We start from the raw sequence: 21680 nt of genomic DNA on the forward strand, positions 1-21680 counted from the left end.
GAAGGAACAAGATGGTGAATAAACCGAGATACAATCAGATACTGAGGAGAGAGACCATTGATAGCTTTTTAGACTAGGCAAGATACTTGGAACGAGAGTGGCTGTGCCTGGAGAGACAACCAGCGTGTTGTCGGTAGGTAGAAGGGAGAAGGATTTGGGTAGGCTGTAGAGATTATGGTCAGCAAAGTTTGTCTAGAGGGAGGAAGGAATAGAGAGGAAGGCCAAGCAATAGGCTTGAGTAGTAGTCCAGTTTGCTGCACAAATTGTGTATTTTTGTAGAGTTGTTAGTAATAAAAGGACACATTTTCTGAATGTTGAGATGGTTAATACAAGCAGCAGAGGCAGTGGTAGTGATAAATTGTTGCAGTTGTAAGTTACTATCAAAGAGGACCCCAAGATTGTGAGCCTAGGGTGAGAAGGTCATGCAGAAGGAGATAGGAAAGGGGAGGCTAGGGATGGCTCTGGGATCTGGAAGAAATATGACTTCTGTGTTTGAAGAGTTCTGCATGAGGCAGCTGAGAGCCATACCGTGACAAATTGCCATGATACAGTTTGTAATCTGTTTCCAAGATGGTTGGGGTAAAGGATGGAAACAAGAAACATATTTGAGTGTCTTCATCAAAAAGCTTATAATGAAGGCCAAAGGATGAAATAGGTCTTCCTAGGGCAGAGGTTTACAAGATGAAGTGCAGAGGTCTAAGGACTGATCCTTGAGGGACACCGACAGAGAGCGGGGTGGGGTCAGTGGTTTCCAAGTTCCTAGAGTTTTGAAAAAAAGCTCACCCTTCCAGGTATGAGGCGATCCAGCCAAGCACAGATATGCAAAACCCAAGGTCCTGGGTAATGAGTGGGCAACAGTGTCAAAAGCAGCAGAAAGGTTTACCAGGATCAATATAGAAGGCACTTTGGGGTGGTGAGCATTAGCTATGCAGGTGGTACCTAAAAAGAACACACAGGAAAATCTGAGCCTCACCTGAGTTTTTCAACACCCGTTCACTATGTATCAGAAGGTGTTTATAGGAGCTCTACATACATGGCCTTATCAGTTATATCTTTAGGAGCTGATGGATAAGAAATATGATCTGACAGAAAATAAACACAAACAGGCACATCCTTGACACAAAGTCACTCTTCGGTTTCCAGCTGTACCCTTGCTTAGTACCAATGTTACCCTGTTTCTTTGCCTGTTTGATTGCACTCAATAACCCTTGTTGTGCTGTGTTTCTGTTTTTCCCTGTGATGCCCGCTCTGCCAGGTTATGAAGCAGACCACATTGGTGAGCCAGACCCTGCATTATTGGCTAGACTCTCACTCCCGATGACTGCAGACTACAAAGCAAACCTCTTTACACCAGCAACAGCCAGCATACCCGAGGATGAGCCCATCCTAGCAGGTAGTATGGAGAGAGATGAGCTGAAGACCTTCCTCACTTTCGGCAAAGCAGAGCCTGAGCCTGGCGATGACCCCAAGCTGGCTGGCAACTTCCTCTCAGAAATGAGCTCCCTTTTTGAGATGCTTCTTACACAGAAGGCCGACGCCCATGCTGCCACAGCCTCTGAGGTGCTGCTGAGGCTTTCTGCCTGCAGCAGGACCCTGGGACTGGATATTGGTACCAGCGTGGTAGTGGAAAATGAGTTGGCCGTCCCTGGAGAAACTCTGAGTAGCATAGGCAGGACTGGGGTGCCAGAGTGGACATGTGAATGAGTTGCCCACTCCTGGCAAGTGGCTGTGACACTAATGGAGGTGGAGCTGCAGATGGAACCCCTTGCCATCTGTTCACTTGAGGGAGGAATGTTCCTCATTCAGTGCTTTGAACTCAACCCTCAAACTCTCTTTTTTCAAACCAAATCGCATCATGCCCCAAGACAGGCTCAGCAGCAGATTGTTGAACAGTGTTGGCATAACAGACATTTATGAGACACGCATCTTCCAGCAGAAACAACCATTGCTTATGCTGCAGGATTGGGATGGTCGAGGGCACATATGGTCTCAGAATTCCAGGAAAATCATTGGTTTTAACTGAAAGTCCTATGCTGTGGTAAAGCTCCAAATCATATTAGCTCTGTGGGACCATAGTAGATTTGGAAAGGGGCCAACTGGATTGGCTGAGAGCTCCATTCTTAAATGGCAGCCTTTACATTTGCCAACTGGTCCGTGGGCAATATCACTTTCTACACTATTCTGCAAACAGTAATTTGCCCTAGTCTAAAATAATGTAGATAGAGATCATAAACACTGTATTGGAATGCATGAGTGACTAGAACTGGGCATCCAAGACTAATCAGAGGATGATAGTGAACAGAAGAGACACCACCAGGCTCAGCTGCCCCAAGGCCAGCGGCTTCTGCACAGCCCATGGATTAGATGGAAGGTCGATAAGGGCCATGATCCTAAATCGTCTGGATGGAGCGTAAATGGACTGCATTACCTACTCACTGTGGAAAATAGGATATGTAACTGGTGCTACTGGTGAAACAAGGTCAGGGGGGTGAACCCGTGGGTATTCTTCATTGGTGCTAACAGTGGAAAAGAAGTGCTTTACAGAGGTGCTACTGGGGGCGGTGGTGGAAAATCTAGGACCGTCTTGAGCACAAGAAATAAACCCCTCACCACTAACTCCTTCCAGGCCACAGCTTGGGCTCAGAATGGGCAATGGAACGTGGATGAAGATAGGTGTTCCATTGTTTCCACAAGCCAGGAAAGGGTGGACATTGGCTGGGATCGATAAGGTGAAGCAGGCTCAAGAAGGCAGAGGAGCTTCTGGCCCAGCCAGGAGTCAACAGACCTGATGGAGTACTTCCGCATGAGGACACAATTGCAGGCCAATGTTGATCACCCAAACAGAAATAAAGGTAATATCTCTGAATAGCGTTAAATCAACCATGTGTTCTAAAGTACAAACGAGGCCAGCCTCTGGATGGAGCCCCTTTGAACACAATGAAAGCTTGTATGTCTATTAGGAAGGCAAAGGCATGCAGACGTTTTTAAAACAGTTACAATTAAGTAAACAATGACATGAGGTGCCTCTGCTATAGTGCATGAAAAGGTCAATTGGATGCCCAATATGGCAGGCTTTGTGCTACTAAACGGCATCTATCTTCCCGCCAACCCCTTTTAACCAGCACATGTCAGCAGTGTACAAACAACAGGATTACAATCTGTCATTTAATCCTGTTACTATTCGTGTTATGTAATGTTTAGTCGTGCCATGTTGCTTTCCTGCACCCGTATAGAGTGTCAGCCTACCCAGAATGTCCACAATGTGGCATCTGGTAGCCGGCCACCACGTTTGAGGAACTCCCCTAAACCATCACATCCCAGGTAACGAGTAGTTTCTTACTTTTCACTGGTCTCGTGATCAGTCTGGGCTTCAGAGTCACTATGTAGTCAAACTTCTGTGCTGGTCGGTGTGGCTCAAAACTGGCTTCTGTTCCTCTCTCCCGGAACAATGAGGGACATGTGATAGCTAAGGGCTATACATTAAAGGATGGCGTACTATGTCAAAGAGTCTAACAGGGGTGCTTATAGAGGCTGTGAGGTCTCAAGTGCCAATAGGCTGCCCACAAAGTGTACACTCCTAATGCTGTTTTCTTAGTAAACCACTTCCCCTTTAGTCCAGTCAAATTACCTTATGAGGTAGATATTTACAAATAAGAAGGTGGGACCCACGAGAAAATGTTAAGAGGTCCCCCCTGAATGTCTCTGAGAAAATCATCGATAATGTTGTTGTAGGTTTTGCACAATTTTGAAATAGAAGTTCACCATTTTGGATTTTTGGCACTTTCATAAAAGTTACAACTGCGCCCAAACATCTGGACTTTATGGCATGTTTATTTTAATGTTCCTCTTAAAAAGGATTTTCATACACATTTTTTTTAAAAAAGTTTTACTCAGAAATAAAGTGCTACAGTTACCTTGAAAATAGGATTTCTCTATTTTGGGGGCCCGGGGAATTCGTAATCTTAGGTCTTATTTGGTGAAATGGTAGGTTTCTATCGAAAACAAAGTGTCAATTGAAAGTTGTAGAGTGTAAAAAAAAGTATAGATATGGTATTTAATGTTATATATTATGAGCAATCTGGCCTAACTACGTAGTACTTTTTTTAAATATCTAAGTTTTGCCTATGTTTCCATTATTAGCACTTTTTGTCCTCAAAATTATGACACTGGGGGTCATTACGACCCAGGCGCTAATTGCGCCAACTTTACCACCATGGTGTAAACTATGTTTACACCATGGTGGATGGCGGATTTACCGCCCCATTCCAAGGTGAGTGGGGCGGTAAATCCCCATTTCCCATTTTCCCTTCCCCATTCCCATTTTTGCCCCATAGGGCATAATGGGAGTGGGGAAGGCGCTAATTACGCCACCGTAAATTACGGTGGCGTAATTAGCATCATGGCAGGTTAGCGCCATGGATTTTAACGGCTGCTAAGAGCAGCCGTTAAAATCAGAATCAGCGTTAAGGGTTAACGACGGCGTTAATCCTTAACGCCTGGGTCGTAATGAGGCCCACTCACTTAAAATTCGATCTTAAACTAAAGATGTCTGGAATATCATTGACTTGCGTGGCCATGTTTCATGTTTACGGCATTTACGTGCAGGTGGTGGAACCAATTCACCGGGATCATCAATTACCGCTTCATTGGTGAGTGTAGCTGTGACTTGATGGGTATCATCAAATTTGCAGTCATCATCCACAAATGGGCTGTTGCTACATCCATAACCTTCACACTGGCCACACGCAAGAGAGCATTCAAGTCCTCTTCTTCTGCACTATTATTTCCTTGCTCATGCGGTCTTGCAATTGCACGTGACAAGTTTCAGAACGTTCTGTGGTGGAGTTTTTGGTAGTGCTGGAAGTGGGAGGGGTTCATCAGTGTGGAGTTTCCAGCACCAGTCTGTTGGTAGTAGATCCACACGTGTAGACGGCTGAACCTGTAAATACACATGTAGGGAATGCTGATGTGCTGCAGCCGAAGTGGGTGGGGACATTGCTAGGTCAGAGCTACCTCTGGACTTCCTGCTTGTTCACAGTCACGCGATATGTGCAATGCCTTGCTGTGCCAAGATCTGGTCGCCCCTTAATGCTGTACAAGGCCAGCAAGAACTTCTCTTCTGCAGCTACGAATTAATCTGTGTAATGTAATGTTAATGTTAAAAGTATTTGTATCGCACACCGTCACCACCGGAGTGGTCCCCAGGCGCTCTGGCGGATTTGAAAAGGAGGGTGTGAAGAAAGAGGTTAGTGGGGGGTTAGTAGGGTGTAGAGGGAATAGGAAAGTGAGAGTTGTGATGTCCTGTTGGCAGCTTCAGTTCGGTTTGCACCGATCACTGAGCTTAAGTGCGGTGTTCGGGTCTGTGCGAGTTCTCATGTGCTGTTGTGCCAGGTCATGTGTTGTTAGTCTGTTGTTGCAGTGTGGTGAAGTGCGTGCGGATTGCTGTGCCAGGAGGTGATTGTATGAGTTTCTGTATGAGAACTGTATGTGGAATGTTGAGAAATGGGTTAGTGTGTTTAATATTTTAAAAAAATTAAAGACATCCTTTAGGTGACAAAGCAAAATATTGGTACAAAGCAGTTTGTATGTGTACTTTGTCCCCATTCTGAAAGGAACAGAAATGGAAGAACACACTGAATGTGTGAAGGACCAATATATTTCGTCATGTCTCCTAATAAACTGTTCTGTATCTTCTGGTTGCTGTACCCGTGATCTGCTTTTTTCATACCAGGCCTAGGCATTTGAGCTTCAGATGTGCAATGAGCGATCAAGAAAACAAGGAAGCTGGCATCTTCTCCCACAGGCACGGGTGGGCGTGATAATGACAGCTCAGTGGCTTTTGAAGCCATTAGAGTCTAGATCCCCAACTGCCTGGTAAGCCTGACATCTGGTACGAGTGTAATGAATCTAGCTCTATTGTGTTTGCTTGCGAGAAAGTCATGTTGGGAGGTAGAAACCTGAACATGGTATTCAGCATTTACCAGTACTAATTATCACTGTCAAAGGTGCTCAATATCTTGGGGCCTCCGTCATACCCATCAAACATGCTGTGGCAGCTATCGTATGTTTTCCTTCACATACTCAACGTTGATGGCATATCTGTCTGAAGGTTGATGGATGGAGGAACACAACTCTCAGAAGGTGGCCACCATTGATGTATACATTGCGTTAAGCGGACTGGACAATTCACTTGGTGACAATGCATCGAGAACACGTACAAGAGGTGGCATTGTGCCCTTCCAAATAGAAATATTATCAAGCAGCCAGTTCGTATGCTCAATAGTTTTCCAACTCTTTTTAACTTTGCACAATAAACAGCATTCTATGGAAAAGCTGGTTTGGGTTGGTCACAACTTGTTCACTGGTCACTCGGACAGCCTTAGTAATGGTCACAAAAAACGGCACCTTGCCATCGCACTGTTAGTGGATCTCTGTAAAGAGCTTGCCCAAAGTATTCTCGAGAGGCAGTCCAACTTCCCGTGCTTGATCACAGTTTATAGAGTTGTCTTCAATAAGTCTGCTGGATAGAGATCTGAGGTTAAGGGAGTGTCTTTGAAAAAGGTTGTGCTCATGTATCCAGTTTATGAATGCCCAAATGTCAACCCCGTCCGATCCTGTCTCAACAATCGCAGACTGATCTGCTGTTATTAGGCAGGATCCAGGAGTCTGCCAATCTCTTCTTTGGCGTCCGCTATTCTTGAGGTGGCTGACATTGCATGCAGCCATTTTGCGACGGTGGATGAGGACGCGATGTGACCGTGGGTAAGTCCACCAGATCATTTCATTGAGTGCATCAGTGCCTGTTCTATGGTCATATCTGACCAAATACCAGGCCAGAATTTGCTTGACCAACAAATGGTGACGAAGCCAGGTGTAGCAAACTTCTGTAATCCACCTAGATCCATCTGCTCTTCCAATAGAAGCATTTACTGGAAATCCATGTGTGCTGATTTTTGCAAAGTTCAAGAAGATATGGCTTCCAGTCACCACAACCCTCAACTACAAACACGCATACATACTCATTTACTGAATCCACAATTTGGCAGTGTGCCCATCGTCAGTTTCAGCCCACTTGACTTTCTCCCTTAGGAGAGTTGTCAGATCCGAAAGAGGTTCGAAGATTTGATGGACTGTTAACACTGAACAGTAGAACTCTCTCAAAGTGTCAACAAAGGTGCCATCTTTAGTGGTTTCCTCAACGTGTAGAATATCTAAAGCCCGCATGGTCAATACATGGGCACAAATTGCTCTTGAATAAGCCCATCCGCTTGGCATATGGACTGCACTATTCCTGTCATATACTGACTGCCATACGTTTCCCAAGCCACTTTCACTCATTGTGTGACCGATTGAGCCCTTGTGAAAAACATAACCGGTGGAATTCTTGGAATATCAGAAGGAGAATAGCAAAGATTAGCCGACAGTTTATGGCATACAAAAAGGGAAATAAAGAGAAAGCATCAGAAATGAAGCCACACTGCTGCTATATTATAAAATATTATCGCTAGACGTTTTTATACTCTACAACTTTCCTTTGAAACTTCCTTCAATAAAACCTATTTCAGCAAAATAAGGCAGAAGTATCGGAATCCCCTCCCTCCAACCCCAATAGAGATCTTATTTTCAAAATCCGAGCAGCACATTTTTATTATTGTTCATGTTTTCGTATTTGTATGAAATCCCTTTTCAAGAACAACATTTTTTAAAATCAAATCATGCAAGTCTAGTAGTTTGTGCACAATTACTACTTTGACGAAAGTATGTTAAAAATTCAAAGTGGCGAACGTCCTTTTCAATATGGCAGAAAACCCCTAACCCGATTTTTGGGGGGATTTTCTTGGAGACATTCAGGGGGGTCCTTTTAACATTTTCTCATGACTCCCACTTTATTTCAAATGAATGGGTATGGCCTTGTTTTGGCCTAATTTGGCTGGACTAGAACGCAAATAAACAGTTTGTGGCAGCAGGGGTTACTTTGCATAACTGCTCCTGTTCTTTGTGGTGTGGTCCTCTCAGTGGGGGCCAGCCGTTCCTTCACCAACTGTCCCAGCACCGCACCCTACAGATCACCCCTTCCACCTCCTTGTGAACATACTTGCAACCTGCATTCCAAAACCGTACCTTTAAAGAGCCCCAAAATCAGACCGCACCCAAGAAGCAGACACCGGAAAACAATGACTAGAGATCAGGTAAGAGAAAACAGAATATGTAGCAGGACTGCAAGCACGAGGTTACCGATAATGGTCCCATATAACTCTGGGTGACTTACAACGCCCCCTCCCCCTTTAAAGAAAAACAAGGCCACTTGTTATCAATTTCTCCCAATCATAGCTGGCCCCCTTTGTTAAGCAACTTAGGCCTGGAGGTGGTTGGTAATGAAAGCACACCACCCGATTCTAGAAAGTAAGAAGCATTGGGTCCGAGAAGGGGCACGTTTGAAGACTCCCCGTGAACCTGCTTGATGGGGGATTGGAGGGATTTTTGGGAAAGACCGTATATGAAATTAGAAGGATCAGAACCTAGGCGTTAAGGGGTTAACAGCGCCTTAAAAGGTGGCGGCCCCGTTAAACCCTTAATGCCTGATTACGAGGTCCCTTTGCGGGTGGCACTTTAACGCCTGCTTTTAGCAGGCGTTAAAAACCCAACCCGCAAATGGACCTAGGAGCTAATTACGGCACCGTAATTTACGGTGCCGTAATTAGCGCCTTCCCCAGTCCCATTGAGCCCTATGGGGCAAAAATGGGAATGGGGAAGGGCCATGGCGGCATGGGGAATTACCGCCCCACCAACCTCTGAATGGGGCAGTAATTCCCCATTCCGCCATGGCGGAGTCGGTAAGTTACCGGCATGGACCATGGTGCTATTAGCACCATGGTCCAACGCCTGGGTCGTAATGAGGGCCAGAGTATCTGTGGATTTGATATGTTGGGCTGTGCGCTCTTGACCACTCATAAAATTACTCTACAAAATTAAGAGATAGATGAAATTGGTTGTATGAAAACCGGCAGCAACCCCTCTTAACCCTCCAGCTCATCCACAGAAGCTTGAAAAATGAACAGTGAAAATGTTTGTGATGGGTCGTAGAGTCGCGCTCAAGTTACAATAAGAGTCAAACAAAATCCAATTGGAACTTTCCACAAACAGGTGTTTGCTTGATAGGTGAAATTATTTGGACAGCCGATACGTGTTTTGACCGGCAGGTCGTTCTCAAGGCTGCATAAATTCCATAGAATACATAATAATAAATCATAAATAACCATGCTAGAGATGCACCAAACAACTAGGATATAAAATGAGAAAAGCAAATTAAAAAACAAAAAGATCAAAATTAAAAATAAATTGTGACATGTACATGACATATATTCCAAATATAATGCAAAAAGCATGTCAATATTTGCATACCACATTCCACAAAACAGGCAGAAGGGTTCAAGCAAGTGATGAATGTCGTTGGTCAATCAACCAAAAGAAAACTAAAAACAAAGGATCACAATGGATTTCAAGGAGGAATTTTCCTAAACAGAACTTGTTTAGTAATCGGGTCGAGGAATACAATTCACTGTATATGAAATTAGATGTGTCCATTTTTTTTTTTTAAACGAATGAGCGGAGAAACAAGTAATTTCTGGACCATCACCCATTATTCTGCAAAATAGCACATGGACCTAAACCCCGGTGATCTCGGCAATTCGGCCAGCGGGAGTAATCGTTGTGCTTTGAAGGTCAAGCTGACAGTGAGGGAAACTAAAAACACGGAAGGAATGAGGGGGTGTCTAGAAGCAGCTGCTTAAATTACACGAACCTTTAGAGATTGCAGAAGAGAATTGGGTGGTGTATCAGTGTGTCTATATAGCATCTATGAGTTAGTGCATTTTTCAGTGCCTTATTAATGCGTCTACTCCATTAAACACTTGTGTACGAGCGCGATAGAAATAAAATATCAATCAATCAATCAATCAATCAAATGTTTATACCTAATAAACAGAAATGACAGGACAGTACTTTCTCCTTGTATTGCAAATATAACTCTGGCATTTGCTGGGTAACTGTCAGTGGATATGTTGTTTGTTTGATTATTTTATTATTTAGTTGTGCTTGTATTTTATGTTGGTGTCAGTGTCTGTTTCAAGACCTTGACACATGTGATGCTATAATGTTGTAATTGTGTACCCGGCCTAATAAATGTACTTCAATTCAATGCATAGAATACATTTAGCCTCACAAATGATATATTGCGTGAGCCAAGCGCCAATGTTCATTTTTCATTGTGTGTAATTAGAACTGTCAAAATTCGAGAGAGTGTGCATTTTGTTTGAGACTGTGTTTTCAACCCCCAGAGTTGACCACAATCGAGTCCAGAATTCATATCACAAATGACAACGTGAAAAGGTTTCACTCAACCACAGTTGCTTTACATGCTCTGCAGGCAGCATTACATCACTGGACTTTACATGTAGGCCACTGTTCCCATGACCTGTTGTAAATACTGATCGCTCCATACAGAAACATTGGAATGAAGGGTCTCATCACTAATCGCAAATATCCACAATTAGGCATCCCACAAAGGTCTGAGTCGACCAAAGAAAAGTGATGGCAGTTTTATTTGGTGTCGTCCTGATACCCATCAAATAGGCTTGCAAGTTCTTTACTGAGATCAGTGGTGGGTCCATAGGTTAGGTTTCTTACAGGAGCTATAGTGATGTCACGATACCCAATCAGCCATGATAAAAAAGGGACATCTTCAAATCTTCAACCAATCAGCCAGCTTTCAACGCAGCCCTTTAGTGCGAGCCATGGGAGGTTACCAGTGTACCACATGACTATTTATATACTTTGTTCCGCTCAGTGGTTTTTCCGGTTAATGGCTCCTCCCCTCTTTGACATAGTTTGCAATTTTTTGGCTGAATATATTCCACTGCAATGGAACTACTGTAGAAAGGGCCATCATTTTTGAAGAAGTGCCTTTCTTTTCCCACGATGGGCATTTTGGTAGTTTTTTCACTGCTGGAAATGTGTTTCATAGCCTGGGGATAGCAAACATTTTTACCAAAAGTGTGGTTCCAAACACTGGGTGGTCAGTATTCATGCTAATAGCGCTATAGACAGCAGCTCTGGTCAAAACAGGCTAAAGTCTCTGAGCTTACAGGACATTAACAGCCTGTATAGCCCGCAGCTGTGAGCTGGAAGGCTATTTTTTTGGTGATGGTGATGATGAGAGAATGGGAAATCAGAACTGGAATTGCTTCTTTTCAAGTGATAGCATCTTTAACTATAAAATGATTAACCCAGAGTCATATGTTCCCTGCACAGCCCTCCACCCATCGCTGCGTGGCCTTGGAATTTAAATTAATTTTCATTCCCTCTCACTCTCCTGAAGACTTCCACAATATTTCACATCCACATATTCACTGACTTCGAAAAGTTGGGGCCTTTATGGAGGACGGTGGGCCGTTACCATCCTGGAACAGCCGACAAGGGAAGGGGTTATTGCCATTAGCACCTTGAGTACTAAAGGCCTTTTTTACTCATTGTTGAAAGTAGACATACTTAAACACAAGCAAATTTAGCAATAATACCTGATCCAGTGGGCCAGATCGGGGGTAATGGCCTCACGGCATTCTTTTCATTCATGCACAATACTTATGCAAGATGACGACCGCGGAGCTGGAAGACGGTGCTCCAAGTGGAGCCCTTCTTCCATTTCCATAGCAGCCAGCAGGGACACAAAGCAGCAGGGATGTCACAGCCACTGAAGGAATCAGGTAAGTGAGAGGGATGAGAAAACAGTGGGGAGGGTAGGGAGAAGATGACAGGGGAAGCAGCCGTCAGGTTGCTCGTAGCGTGGGCTAGGATTGTGGGATTCATCCCCAATCTGAGCAACCTTATTGGTTGCTGCCCCGCCCTGAGTTCTAACTCAAAGTAATATCACTACATCAAAAAATGACGTTTACATATTAACATTTAATCTGGGTTCGAGTAGCCAGATCTCCAGAAGGCAAAAGAACACAGATTGTCAAAATTAGCCTCCAAGTCTTCGCAAATCAGAGAGGTGTCATTATACACTTAATTATGTAGATTTGTACACTCCCTAGGTTTAGAAATTGGATGCCCGTGCCAGAAAGCTGTTATCTACTTGCTCTGGTGTAAAATGGTGCAGAAATCTAAATTCCCCTGCAGGAGTCAGCTAAATATTGGTTGTCGAGCGGCTCCAGGGTTTAAGTGTGATTTTTGTTTTATGTGATCTTATGTTATGTTAAAGGATATTTATACTGCATACTGTCAACACCTGAGTGGTCCCCTGGAACTCTGATGGATATGAAAAGCAAGAGGGTAAGGTGTGGGGGTTAGATTAGTAGGACTGAGTGGGGAAAAAACATGTGAGCTGTGATGTGCTGTTGGCAGCTTCAGTTCGGTTAAGACAGTGCTCTGAGCGTAGGTGTGAATTTTCAGTCAATAGTTGTCATGTGCTGTTGTGCGAGGCTATGTGTAGTTTGTCTCATTGTGGTGTAGTGAAGTGCTTGTGGTTTGTTATGCTGTAGAGCTATGGTTCTGTTTAGTTTGGAGTTTGAGAGGTGTAAGCATTGGGATGAGATTTTTAGTGGGGTTGGTTAGTGGTGATACTTTATCGTACACTCTCAATTTTGGCCACCTGTGGAACATACTCCTGCCAGTGTCGTGCGTTGTGGTGTGCTAGGGGTCTCACTCCTATTTTGTTTGTAATTTAGTTTTGGTTTCACTCTTTGCCAACGCGTGTGACTTTCTGCTTGTGGGAATACAGATTTGATTTTGGGGATCTTACCCCGTGACTACTACAGGGACATTCGTCCTATGGATTTATTACATACAACTACGGCCCAGATTTGAAAAAGGCTCAGCAGAGCCGAAACATGTTATCGTACATGGGCTTTGCATTCAATGTGTGAATATGCAATACCAATAAATATACACACATCTTGATGGCGCTGAGTCCTGCATTCTCTTCTTTTTCACACTGTTTATGGTGACGGTTAGTCTTTTTTACCGTCTGGATACAGTGACCCGCGACATCCCTGAACGTATCTTATAATCCAAAGATACTGCGCTATACTTTCAACTAAATTCGACATAAATCCAAGGGATTGGAAGGTGTCGCTCCCCAGAGCAGCTTACACTAAAGCCACTCTTTTTGGATAGTTTTGGTTTCACTCGTGTCACAAATGGCTTAAGTAACTCCCAGACACCAAAAGATGGTTGAAAGGTTTTTATTCCACAAATGGTAAAAATTGCTCTAAGGGCTTCCCTATCTCAACCTCCCATCCCACCTCCCTAACCCAATGTGCATGATGCACCCCAGCCGGCCCATAGGACTGGGGGTTTCCAAACAGCACTTTAAAATGAGGAGCAGCACCCTTGAGATGGATGGGGATGCAGAGCCATACTCTTGCACCAAATCAATAATGACAACTCAATAGTTTGGCAAAGGGAGTCTGTTTAATGACAAGCACAAAAAACGGGGAGTTCAATGAATATCAGCAATCGCTCGATCTTCCTTCTCGCTTCAACTCCAATTAATTTCAGAAAAAACATAACATTTATACCAAAAACTCGTCATCACTGACGTGTAACTCTTAAAACATAGCATGCAACTTGATTGGTTCTAGGAAGGTAACTTTAATATAGGTACTATGGGCCTCATTACGAGTCCGGTGGTAACCGTGCCGGAAATTCTGTCAGGTTACCGCCGGACTCGTATTACCATTCCACCTCTGTGATTCCTGGAATCACCGGGGCATCACAACCCCGGTGACCCGGTAATTCCGAGGCAGAATTCGGTAAATCCACAAACAATGTCAGGTGGGGCAACTAAGCCCTTCCTTCAAAATGACTAGTGTAAATGTCACTAAAGGTACGACGTCTCATTGGTTCTACTAACTATAGGACCCTAGATTACATGATCCACTATGAGTGGGTGTTACGCTCACCTGGCTCCCACAGAGGCGTCGATCTGAACTGGACAGCTGCGGTCTCCACCAGTGTGACGCGTAGGGCCGAGATGACGGACTGGACTGGCCCACTCCCCACAGATCACCTTTGATGTCCCCTCTTATAGTCTCACCTGATGGTTTGAAAAGATGAGCTCTCCATCCTGCATTGAGCGCATGGGCGCGTTGATAACCAGTTGCTTCACTGGCTCGAAGGAATTGGTGAGTTCCAGAACAATATTGACTCTGAAAAGTATGTAGTTCGTAAGAGTTCACATGTCTGACTTTCACTCTTGTCTGATTCCTTGTAGTTTGCAGCTTGACCCCAGCGAAGAGTTCCTCGTGGTAGCTGACGAAGTTTAGGTAAGGATTTGGCTTATCTTACACAGTTCAATAAAATAAGGCCAGAATGTAACCTGTGGCTTGCTCCCTTATTCAGGTGTGGAGAGAAAATATGAAGTTCGGGGAATAATGCCTCTGGCGGTAAAATTAGGTAAGTCTATTGTGGTGAGAAGAGTTCCCCTTGTTTGTCCCTTCATCTCACCTTGTTGTCCTTTTGTTCCCCTTAGGGGCTGGGGTACGGCGAGGATGCAATGGAGACTGCGCCGACCCATGAAGAGGAATAGTACCCCCAGTGGTAATCAGGTAAGTCTATGGGGGTAGTTACTATTGCCTCTGTTTATTCCCTTGGCTCACCTTTGCTGTTCTTGTGTTCCCCTTAGGTGCCAGAGTGTGGCGGGAATGTGCAGAAGGATGTGGTGGATCGTGAGGATGCTGCGAAGGCCAGTGAGTTCAGCGCGGCGCTGCAGCAGGCGAGGCGGCGCGCGTAAAATGCTTCTTTCTTCCAGCTTGAAGGCGCGGTGGATCCGGAATTCAGGTAAGGATCGAAGGTTTTGCTCTTATTCTAACCTCTTCTCCTTTTGTTCCTCCCTTTTTCTAGGAACTGCAGACTCGAGGCGGGCGTGGCAGAAGACTGGATGCAGGCTTGCAGACACGGTGAGCGTTACGTTGCTGGATGCAGAATAACGCGAAGCGTGTGCTGCTCTTCGGGCGTGGTTTAAATAGCCTCCAAAGTAGTCCCAGGTAAGTATTCCTCCCCAGCCCCACCCGAGTAAAAAATAGTCCCTTCCAAGACTCATTTGGCTTGTAGCTCTGCAGCATGGTCTGCATTAGGTAAGCTTGCACCATGGTCTGCATCAGGTAAGTTCTACTGTATGAGCCTGGTGCCTACGGTGCCAGGACTGACTCTCCATATGAGCCTGGCGCCATAGGTGCCAGGACCGCACCCAAACAGCCCCTAGCAGGGGTTTTTGGGCTTGCTCAAAATAACCTGATGCCTGCTTAAGGGGTTGCTGGACCTGGTCTCGTTCCCCGGGATAGGCATCATGACAGTGGGTTGGCATCAATCCCACTCATACTTTTCCACTTGCGCTTAGCAGCGTGCAGAATAGCCAGCCAGGTGCAGGGAGTTTGTCTGCACCCAGCTTCCCTCCAATTATTGTTACAATCAATCCTCACCTCAATGGTCATGTGTTAATTATTTCTTTGTAGTTGGCCTTGAGTCTTCTTCTTGGTCTGGGAAAGTTGATACGTTTGGATATGGCAAAGGTCTATGCGTAGGTATGAAAGTTCCACCCATTCCTGCTTGCCTGGTCATGTGATTCTGACACTGTGATATCGGCCTTTCCTTCATGCAATTTCGTGTATTTGATTTATTTCTGCCAGTCGTCTGCCATCTGTGGCTAATCTTGACCTTCCCTGAACAGGATGCTCTGTTCTTCTTTCTTTCTAATTGTATCCACTGTCGGCGTATTCCAGCTGATACGACCTTGGCTTCTTGGCATGGTTACCTTCGTCTGAGTTTCCCTCAGTCTTTAATTCTCGATTTTTGTTTGCTGCGAAACTCTCCTCTTGAGATCTTTAGTAACCTTTGATACAGACCAGCCGTTAAGGTCGGGACCCGCAAACGGACCTCGTAATCAGGTGTTAAGGGATTACCGGTACCGGTACCCTTACCGGATCTGCCATGGTGACATGGGGAATTACCGCCCCATTCCAAGATTGGCAGGGCAGTAATTCCCCATTTACCATTGGCCCTTCCCCATTCCTCAATGGGAATGGGGAAGGCGGTAATTACGGTACTGCAAAATGCGGTACCGTAATCACCTTCAATGTCCCTTTGCGGGTCCTTCCCTTAACGGCTGGTACACACCAGCCGTTAAGGTCCAGACCCGCAAACGGACCTCGTAATCAGGTGTTAAGGGATTACTGGTACCGGTACTCTTACCGGTACAGGTAATCCCTTAACGCCAGGGTTGTAATGAGGGCCATTGTCTCTTGTCTCTGAAAACAGTTCTCTTTTCCGTATACTAGAATGTCAAATAAAGCAATAAGTTCAGCAAGTCTTTAATTTGCGTGTTCAAAATAAACAAGCTCCCAGTCAATGCCTCTTATTTGTCTCACTCCAGACAACATGTCCTTTCTTTGTCAGCATAAGCAGGAGTGAAGTCCTCTGGCAACACTTTTGCGATCTGTTCCTCAACGGAAAGTTTACAATTTTCTCCGGTAATTCTGATGATGATTAGAAAGTTCAACCTGCATTACAACACCATGCAGGAGCATGCTCATCTGTGTAGAGTTCGCTGGGTCGCTGATGATAGTGACAACATCAACAATAGCAGGTCTCCCCACAAGCTCTGGAAAGTCCTCAATTAGGTGAAAAAACACATTGCTTGCTAGTCTGCTATCCTCTAGTGACAGGGACATTTGTCTTATCTTCCCTGTACTCCGGAAGCAAAGGGAACTGCTCAGCAATTACGATGAGCAGCCTCCTTATTGTCTTTTCGTTTTCAGGATCTTGAAGAAATTCGGTGATGTTAGTGAGTCTTCCCACTAATGACGGGATTGACCTCAATACTAACTCAAAATAGATTAACACGTCCTTAGTGATGTCACTACTGCGTGACACCATAAGTGAGTCCAAATAAGGCTTCTGTGTTAAAAGAGTCAGGATACTGTATTTTCTTCCAATCTATATGTCCTCGATCAAAATTTGGCATATCCTTTCCTTATCAAGGTTTCAGTGTGACTCAGTCCAAAGTTCAAAGTCAACAAACTATGTTGTGGCTTATACGTGCAATTTTCTTCTTCACCCTGCGACTAGGATGCACAGAGTGCCTGTGTTTTTATGTCCTTATCCCCCTATTTTGTTCAGAGGAAATGTCCAAAATGAAGCCAGAATTTGCACAAAAGTTTTTTGCCTCTGCTTTGCCGGTCATGCATCCTTCTTCCTCGTCATGGATGTCGTCTGCACGTGCTGTGGTTCTTCCCCGTTGTCTGTAGTCTCTACATACTGGGGTGAGGGCATAGGGTCTTCTCCGTTGTATGGCTTGATGTCATCCAAAAAGATCCAAGCTCTTCTTCACTGTAACTTGACTGCAGAGGGAGTGATGTCCTCCACTCGAAGAGACTGTTGAACCTTAGTTCGTCTCACTTTTTTCTCGTGTGGTTTCTCACCAGGACCGTGTCCCTAGGGAGCAATTGTGGTACACTTAAACCCTGAACTTGGTCTGTTGTAGTATCTCCTTCTGTGTTCTGTGCTGCCCTGCACCCTTCTTGTCGTCGCTGCAGCTGTCCTGAAATTACCGTAAGATAAGATGTCATGCAATTCAAGTAATTTTGCATTTCTGATCCTAACACTTCCTCTGTTGGCTGAGCATCACATCTAGCTCTATCTCGGGGTGTTAGTGGCATGTGCATCCTTCTGCCTGTCACGATTTCATGCAGCATGAGATGGTGGTCAGAACCAGGCTGGTTTCTGAGCGCATACAGTGCCAGTGGAAGGCAGTGTAGCCATCCCTTCTTTAGAGTAAGCTTCAACTTGGCTATCCTTTCCTTTAACAAGCCGTTGAGCTTCTTACATACCCCATTCCCTTGAGGATGATATGCCAATGATAACTTGTGCTTTATACCAAGCAACAAGCTGATATGCTCAAATACTGCATTAACAAAGTGAGGTCCATTGTCTGATGTCATGACCTCAAATACTCCCCATCTGGGAAATACCTCCCTCACCAGAAATTTGGCCGCACATGTACAGTCTGGGTGTGTACATGGACCTGCTTCTATCCATCTAGAGAATGGACGCACCACAACAATTAGGTACCTGTACCCATTACATACTTGAATCATATCGACATAATCGACATGTAAGCGCTGAAAAGGTCCATTGGGCATTGGGATGACTCCACTAATTACACATAGTGTATACTCAACTGTGAACTGTTGGCAGAATATACAGTTCACTATAAAAAAATGCAACATGCTCTGCCAAGTTCGGTATAAACCAGTCTTCTGCAATTGTCGCTGCTAGATTCTCTTTTGTCATGTGCGCTGGATAGTGTAACTGTTCCAGTGCTATTTCCAATAAGGCTATAGGCATCACCGGTTTACCAGTGCTGTCTTGTCACCACAAGCTCTCTGAGGGGTTTAAAGAACGCCCCCATCGCTTCCAGAGGTTTTTCTCCTCCTGTGGTGCCTCCTCTTGGAGCTCCATTAACTGGGTTTTGTCCATATTACTGTAACCTTCAGGTTCACTTTGTGCAATAATCATTCTCTCATGCACATCAGTTATTTCCACATTCATTATTATTTCATCTTTGGTCACCACACGTTTGGCTTCCATGTCTGCTGCTTGATTTCTGCGTGAGATCAAATCTGTCCCTTTCGTGTGGGCGGTGCATTTCACAACCGCTATGCCCACTGGGAGTTGTAGTGCCTTAATGAGCCTGTCCAATAGGGCTGCCTGCTGCACTGGCATACCATCCGCTTGGGGATAAGCCCCTCCTTTTCCAGCGTGCTAGGCCTGCGCGCACTGTCGATGTCACATAGGCGGGGTCACTGTACACCATCACTTCTTGGTCTGCGTGATTCTCAAGTGCAAGTATCAACGCCAAAAATTCTGCAGCTTGTGCTGAATAATGATAGGGTAATCGTGCACTAATGAGTACTCGAAATTCTCCATTTGCCGCATGCTTCATCACAGCGGTGCCTTTGTATCTCTGCCCAACATTTTAATCGATTCTCAAATAACCATCAACAAAGACAATTTCTCCTTCTGCCAATGCATTTTCTTTCACTCTCGGAATCTCATCATAAAATTCTTCATAGTTCGCGCAGTCATGGATTGGCTCTCCTTCAGTGACTGGCTCTGCTATAAACATAGCTGGGTTCACTATCTTACATCAGATTATTTTAATCAATGGATTTTATATGATCACTTCATAAGCCGAAGCTCTCTGAGATGTCAATGTGCCTTTGTGTTTCTCTAGAATGGCAAATAATGCGTGCTCAACGAACAACGTCATTGAGCATCCCATCACAATGGCTGCAGATTTCTATATGGTGAACGCTGTGGCAGCTAAACTTTGCTTGCACAGGAAGTGACCTCATCAGTGGGTCCAAATTCCCACAGTAGTATGCCAGGGACTTGTACCCCATCGTGGTTCTCTGTGTGAGTACTGCTGTCATAACACTGCCATTCATGTGTAAAAAAAGGTAGAATTCCTCTGCATAAATGGGAATCCCTAAAACTGGTGATGTGCAAATGGCCTTCTTTAGTTCAACAAACCCTTCTTCCATGGTCTCGATCCACACACTTTTTTCTTGTGCTTTCTTTAGGGCTTGTAACAAGGGCTTGGTATAGCAGCTGTAGTCAAAGACCCATGCCCTGACATAATTGCATAATCCTAGAAAACGCTGCACGTGTTTTATCGTGTGCGGCTTGGCTGTGTTTACTATGGCTTCAGCCCCTTCAGGGGTAACATTTTTCCCCTCACGTGAGATTAGCTAGCCTATGTACAGCACTTCTTGTTGACAATACTGTAACTTCTCTTTGTCAACTTTATATCCTTTGTCAGCCAATACAGTCAATAGCTGAATAGAATTGTGCCTGCACGTTACCTCTGTCGAGCTGCAAATTAAGATGTCATCCACATATTGCAAGACAGTACTCTATAATGCAATATTGCTTAAGTCCATCTGCAGGACTCAGTTGAAAATCGAAGGAGACTCACAGTACCCCTGAGGTATCTTTGTACTTTTCAGACGCATTTGTCGGAACGTGAAGGATGTCAAATCTTGTGAGTCTTTGTGCAATGTGATTGAGAAAAATGTGTTTTTCAAGTCAATCACCATGAAATACTTTGCCTCAATAGGTATATTACATAGGATTGTGGACAGGTTAGGGACTAGAGGGAACTCAGCCTCTACAATATCATGTATTGGTCTTAAATACTGGATTAAATGCCAAGACCCTCCCTTTGATTTTTTGATACGGTAAACGGCAGTGTTGCCTGACGACTCTGACGTCACTAAAATGCCCTGTTCCATCATAGCAGAAATTGTCCCTTATTACGAGTTCGGCGGTAGCCATGCCGCTATTGGCGGCATGGCTGCTGCTGAAATCGCGTCCGGGTCCGGGTCCTCAGAATGAGGAGAAGCCGGGCCATTCCGAGTTCGGAAGGCCCGGTAATTCCTCCCTCCAAGGTCCCGGACCCGGTCCTTCCCCATTCCCATTTCAGCCCCCATAGGGTTGAATGGGAATGGGAATAGGAGAGGGAGCAAACAACGGGCCATTACGAGTTGGCCCGTTGTTTGCTCCCTCTTCCCCTCGCGAGACCCGCTAAGCGCGCCTGGTTTGACCAGGCATTGCTTCCTGGGTCCCGCGAGGGGACCTCGTAATGAGGCGGTACGGGGTAAACAGCACCGGCACCTTTTACGGCGCCGTTTACCCCGTACTGCCAGGGTCGTAATGAGGCCCATTGTCTTGAAAATCCCTTCATCTGCTTCCCTAGACATCGGATACTATCGTGCTTTTGGTAAAATTGCTCCTGGTTTCAATTTAATCTTCACTTCTCCAACTCCTTTCAAAAAGCCTACGTCATACGGGCCTCTAGTCCATACTGAGACAGGCACCTTTGCCATGTCGTCATCAAAATATTCAGGACGTTTTTGTGCCAGCATCATTCTCTGGGGCACTTCTCTTTTGATCATTTTCACCCAATAAATGAAATTCACCTCAACTGTCGTTTCATCTACACCTGTTTGCTCTTCAAACAGATCATCTTCAGTGACGTCAGTCAATCTGTATCCTTCCCCAATGGCGATTACTGTGCACCATTGTCTGCCTTCATCATCATAACCATCGATCAACACCATTTTTCCTCGTACTATGGCTGTTTGTATTAACAAGGGAAACACTCATCCCTTTTCCTCATGCATGGGTATTCTTGGCCTAAATAGAAACTTATCTGGGGTTCTCATTGGTTTTTCTGTAAGGCCTGGTAGCCATGACATTAATATGCGCACTCCGTACGCGAATATTTCTGGTTCCAATGGAACAGCTCTCATAACCGTTTCTCCTTTGTATGCTCTAATCATTTGGCATACGTTCAAATAATGCATTCCTGGAGTTGAACATACTATGCCCTTCTCCGTGAACGAGATTGTCATGTTTAACTTCGTCATTAGGTCTCGTCCCAATATATTTACTGGTGTTTGCCTTGAATACAGCAGTGGCACATTCATGTCACATTCCCCTTTGGAAACTGGAAGTTCTTTTGTAAAAGGAACACGACTTGTTGCTCCTGTGAAGCCCTGAGTATTTATGGCCTCGGCGGACAAAGAAAACTTGCCTTCACGTATGCACGAGCGTGTTGC

The 21680-nt window shown here is 44.9% G+C and overlaps 1 protein-coding gene across 1 annotated transcript in view; it reads left to right on the forward strand.

Moving 5' to 3' along the window:
• PCDH12 (protocadherin 12) overlaps positions 1-10198 on the forward strand; it is a 66073-nt gene extending 55875 nt beyond the window's left edge. Inside the window, exon 4 of the mRNA XM_069654108.1 lies at positions 1256-10198. Within this exon, the coding sequence (XP_069510209.1) occupies positions 1256-1704 (449 nt within the window). The 3' untranslated portion in view covers positions 1705-10198. The remainder of the gene's footprint in view (positions 1-1255) is intronic.
• Positions 10199-21680: the final 11482 nt, after the last annotated feature.

Source organism: Ambystoma mexicanum, chromosome 3q (assembly GCF_040938575.1).
Source record: "Ambystoma mexicanum isolate Mex_15411 chromosome 3q, UKY_AmexF1_1, whole genome shotgun sequence".
Lineage (NCBI taxonomy): Eukaryota > Metazoa > Chordata > Amphibia > Caudata > Ambystomatidae > Ambystoma > Ambystoma mexicanum.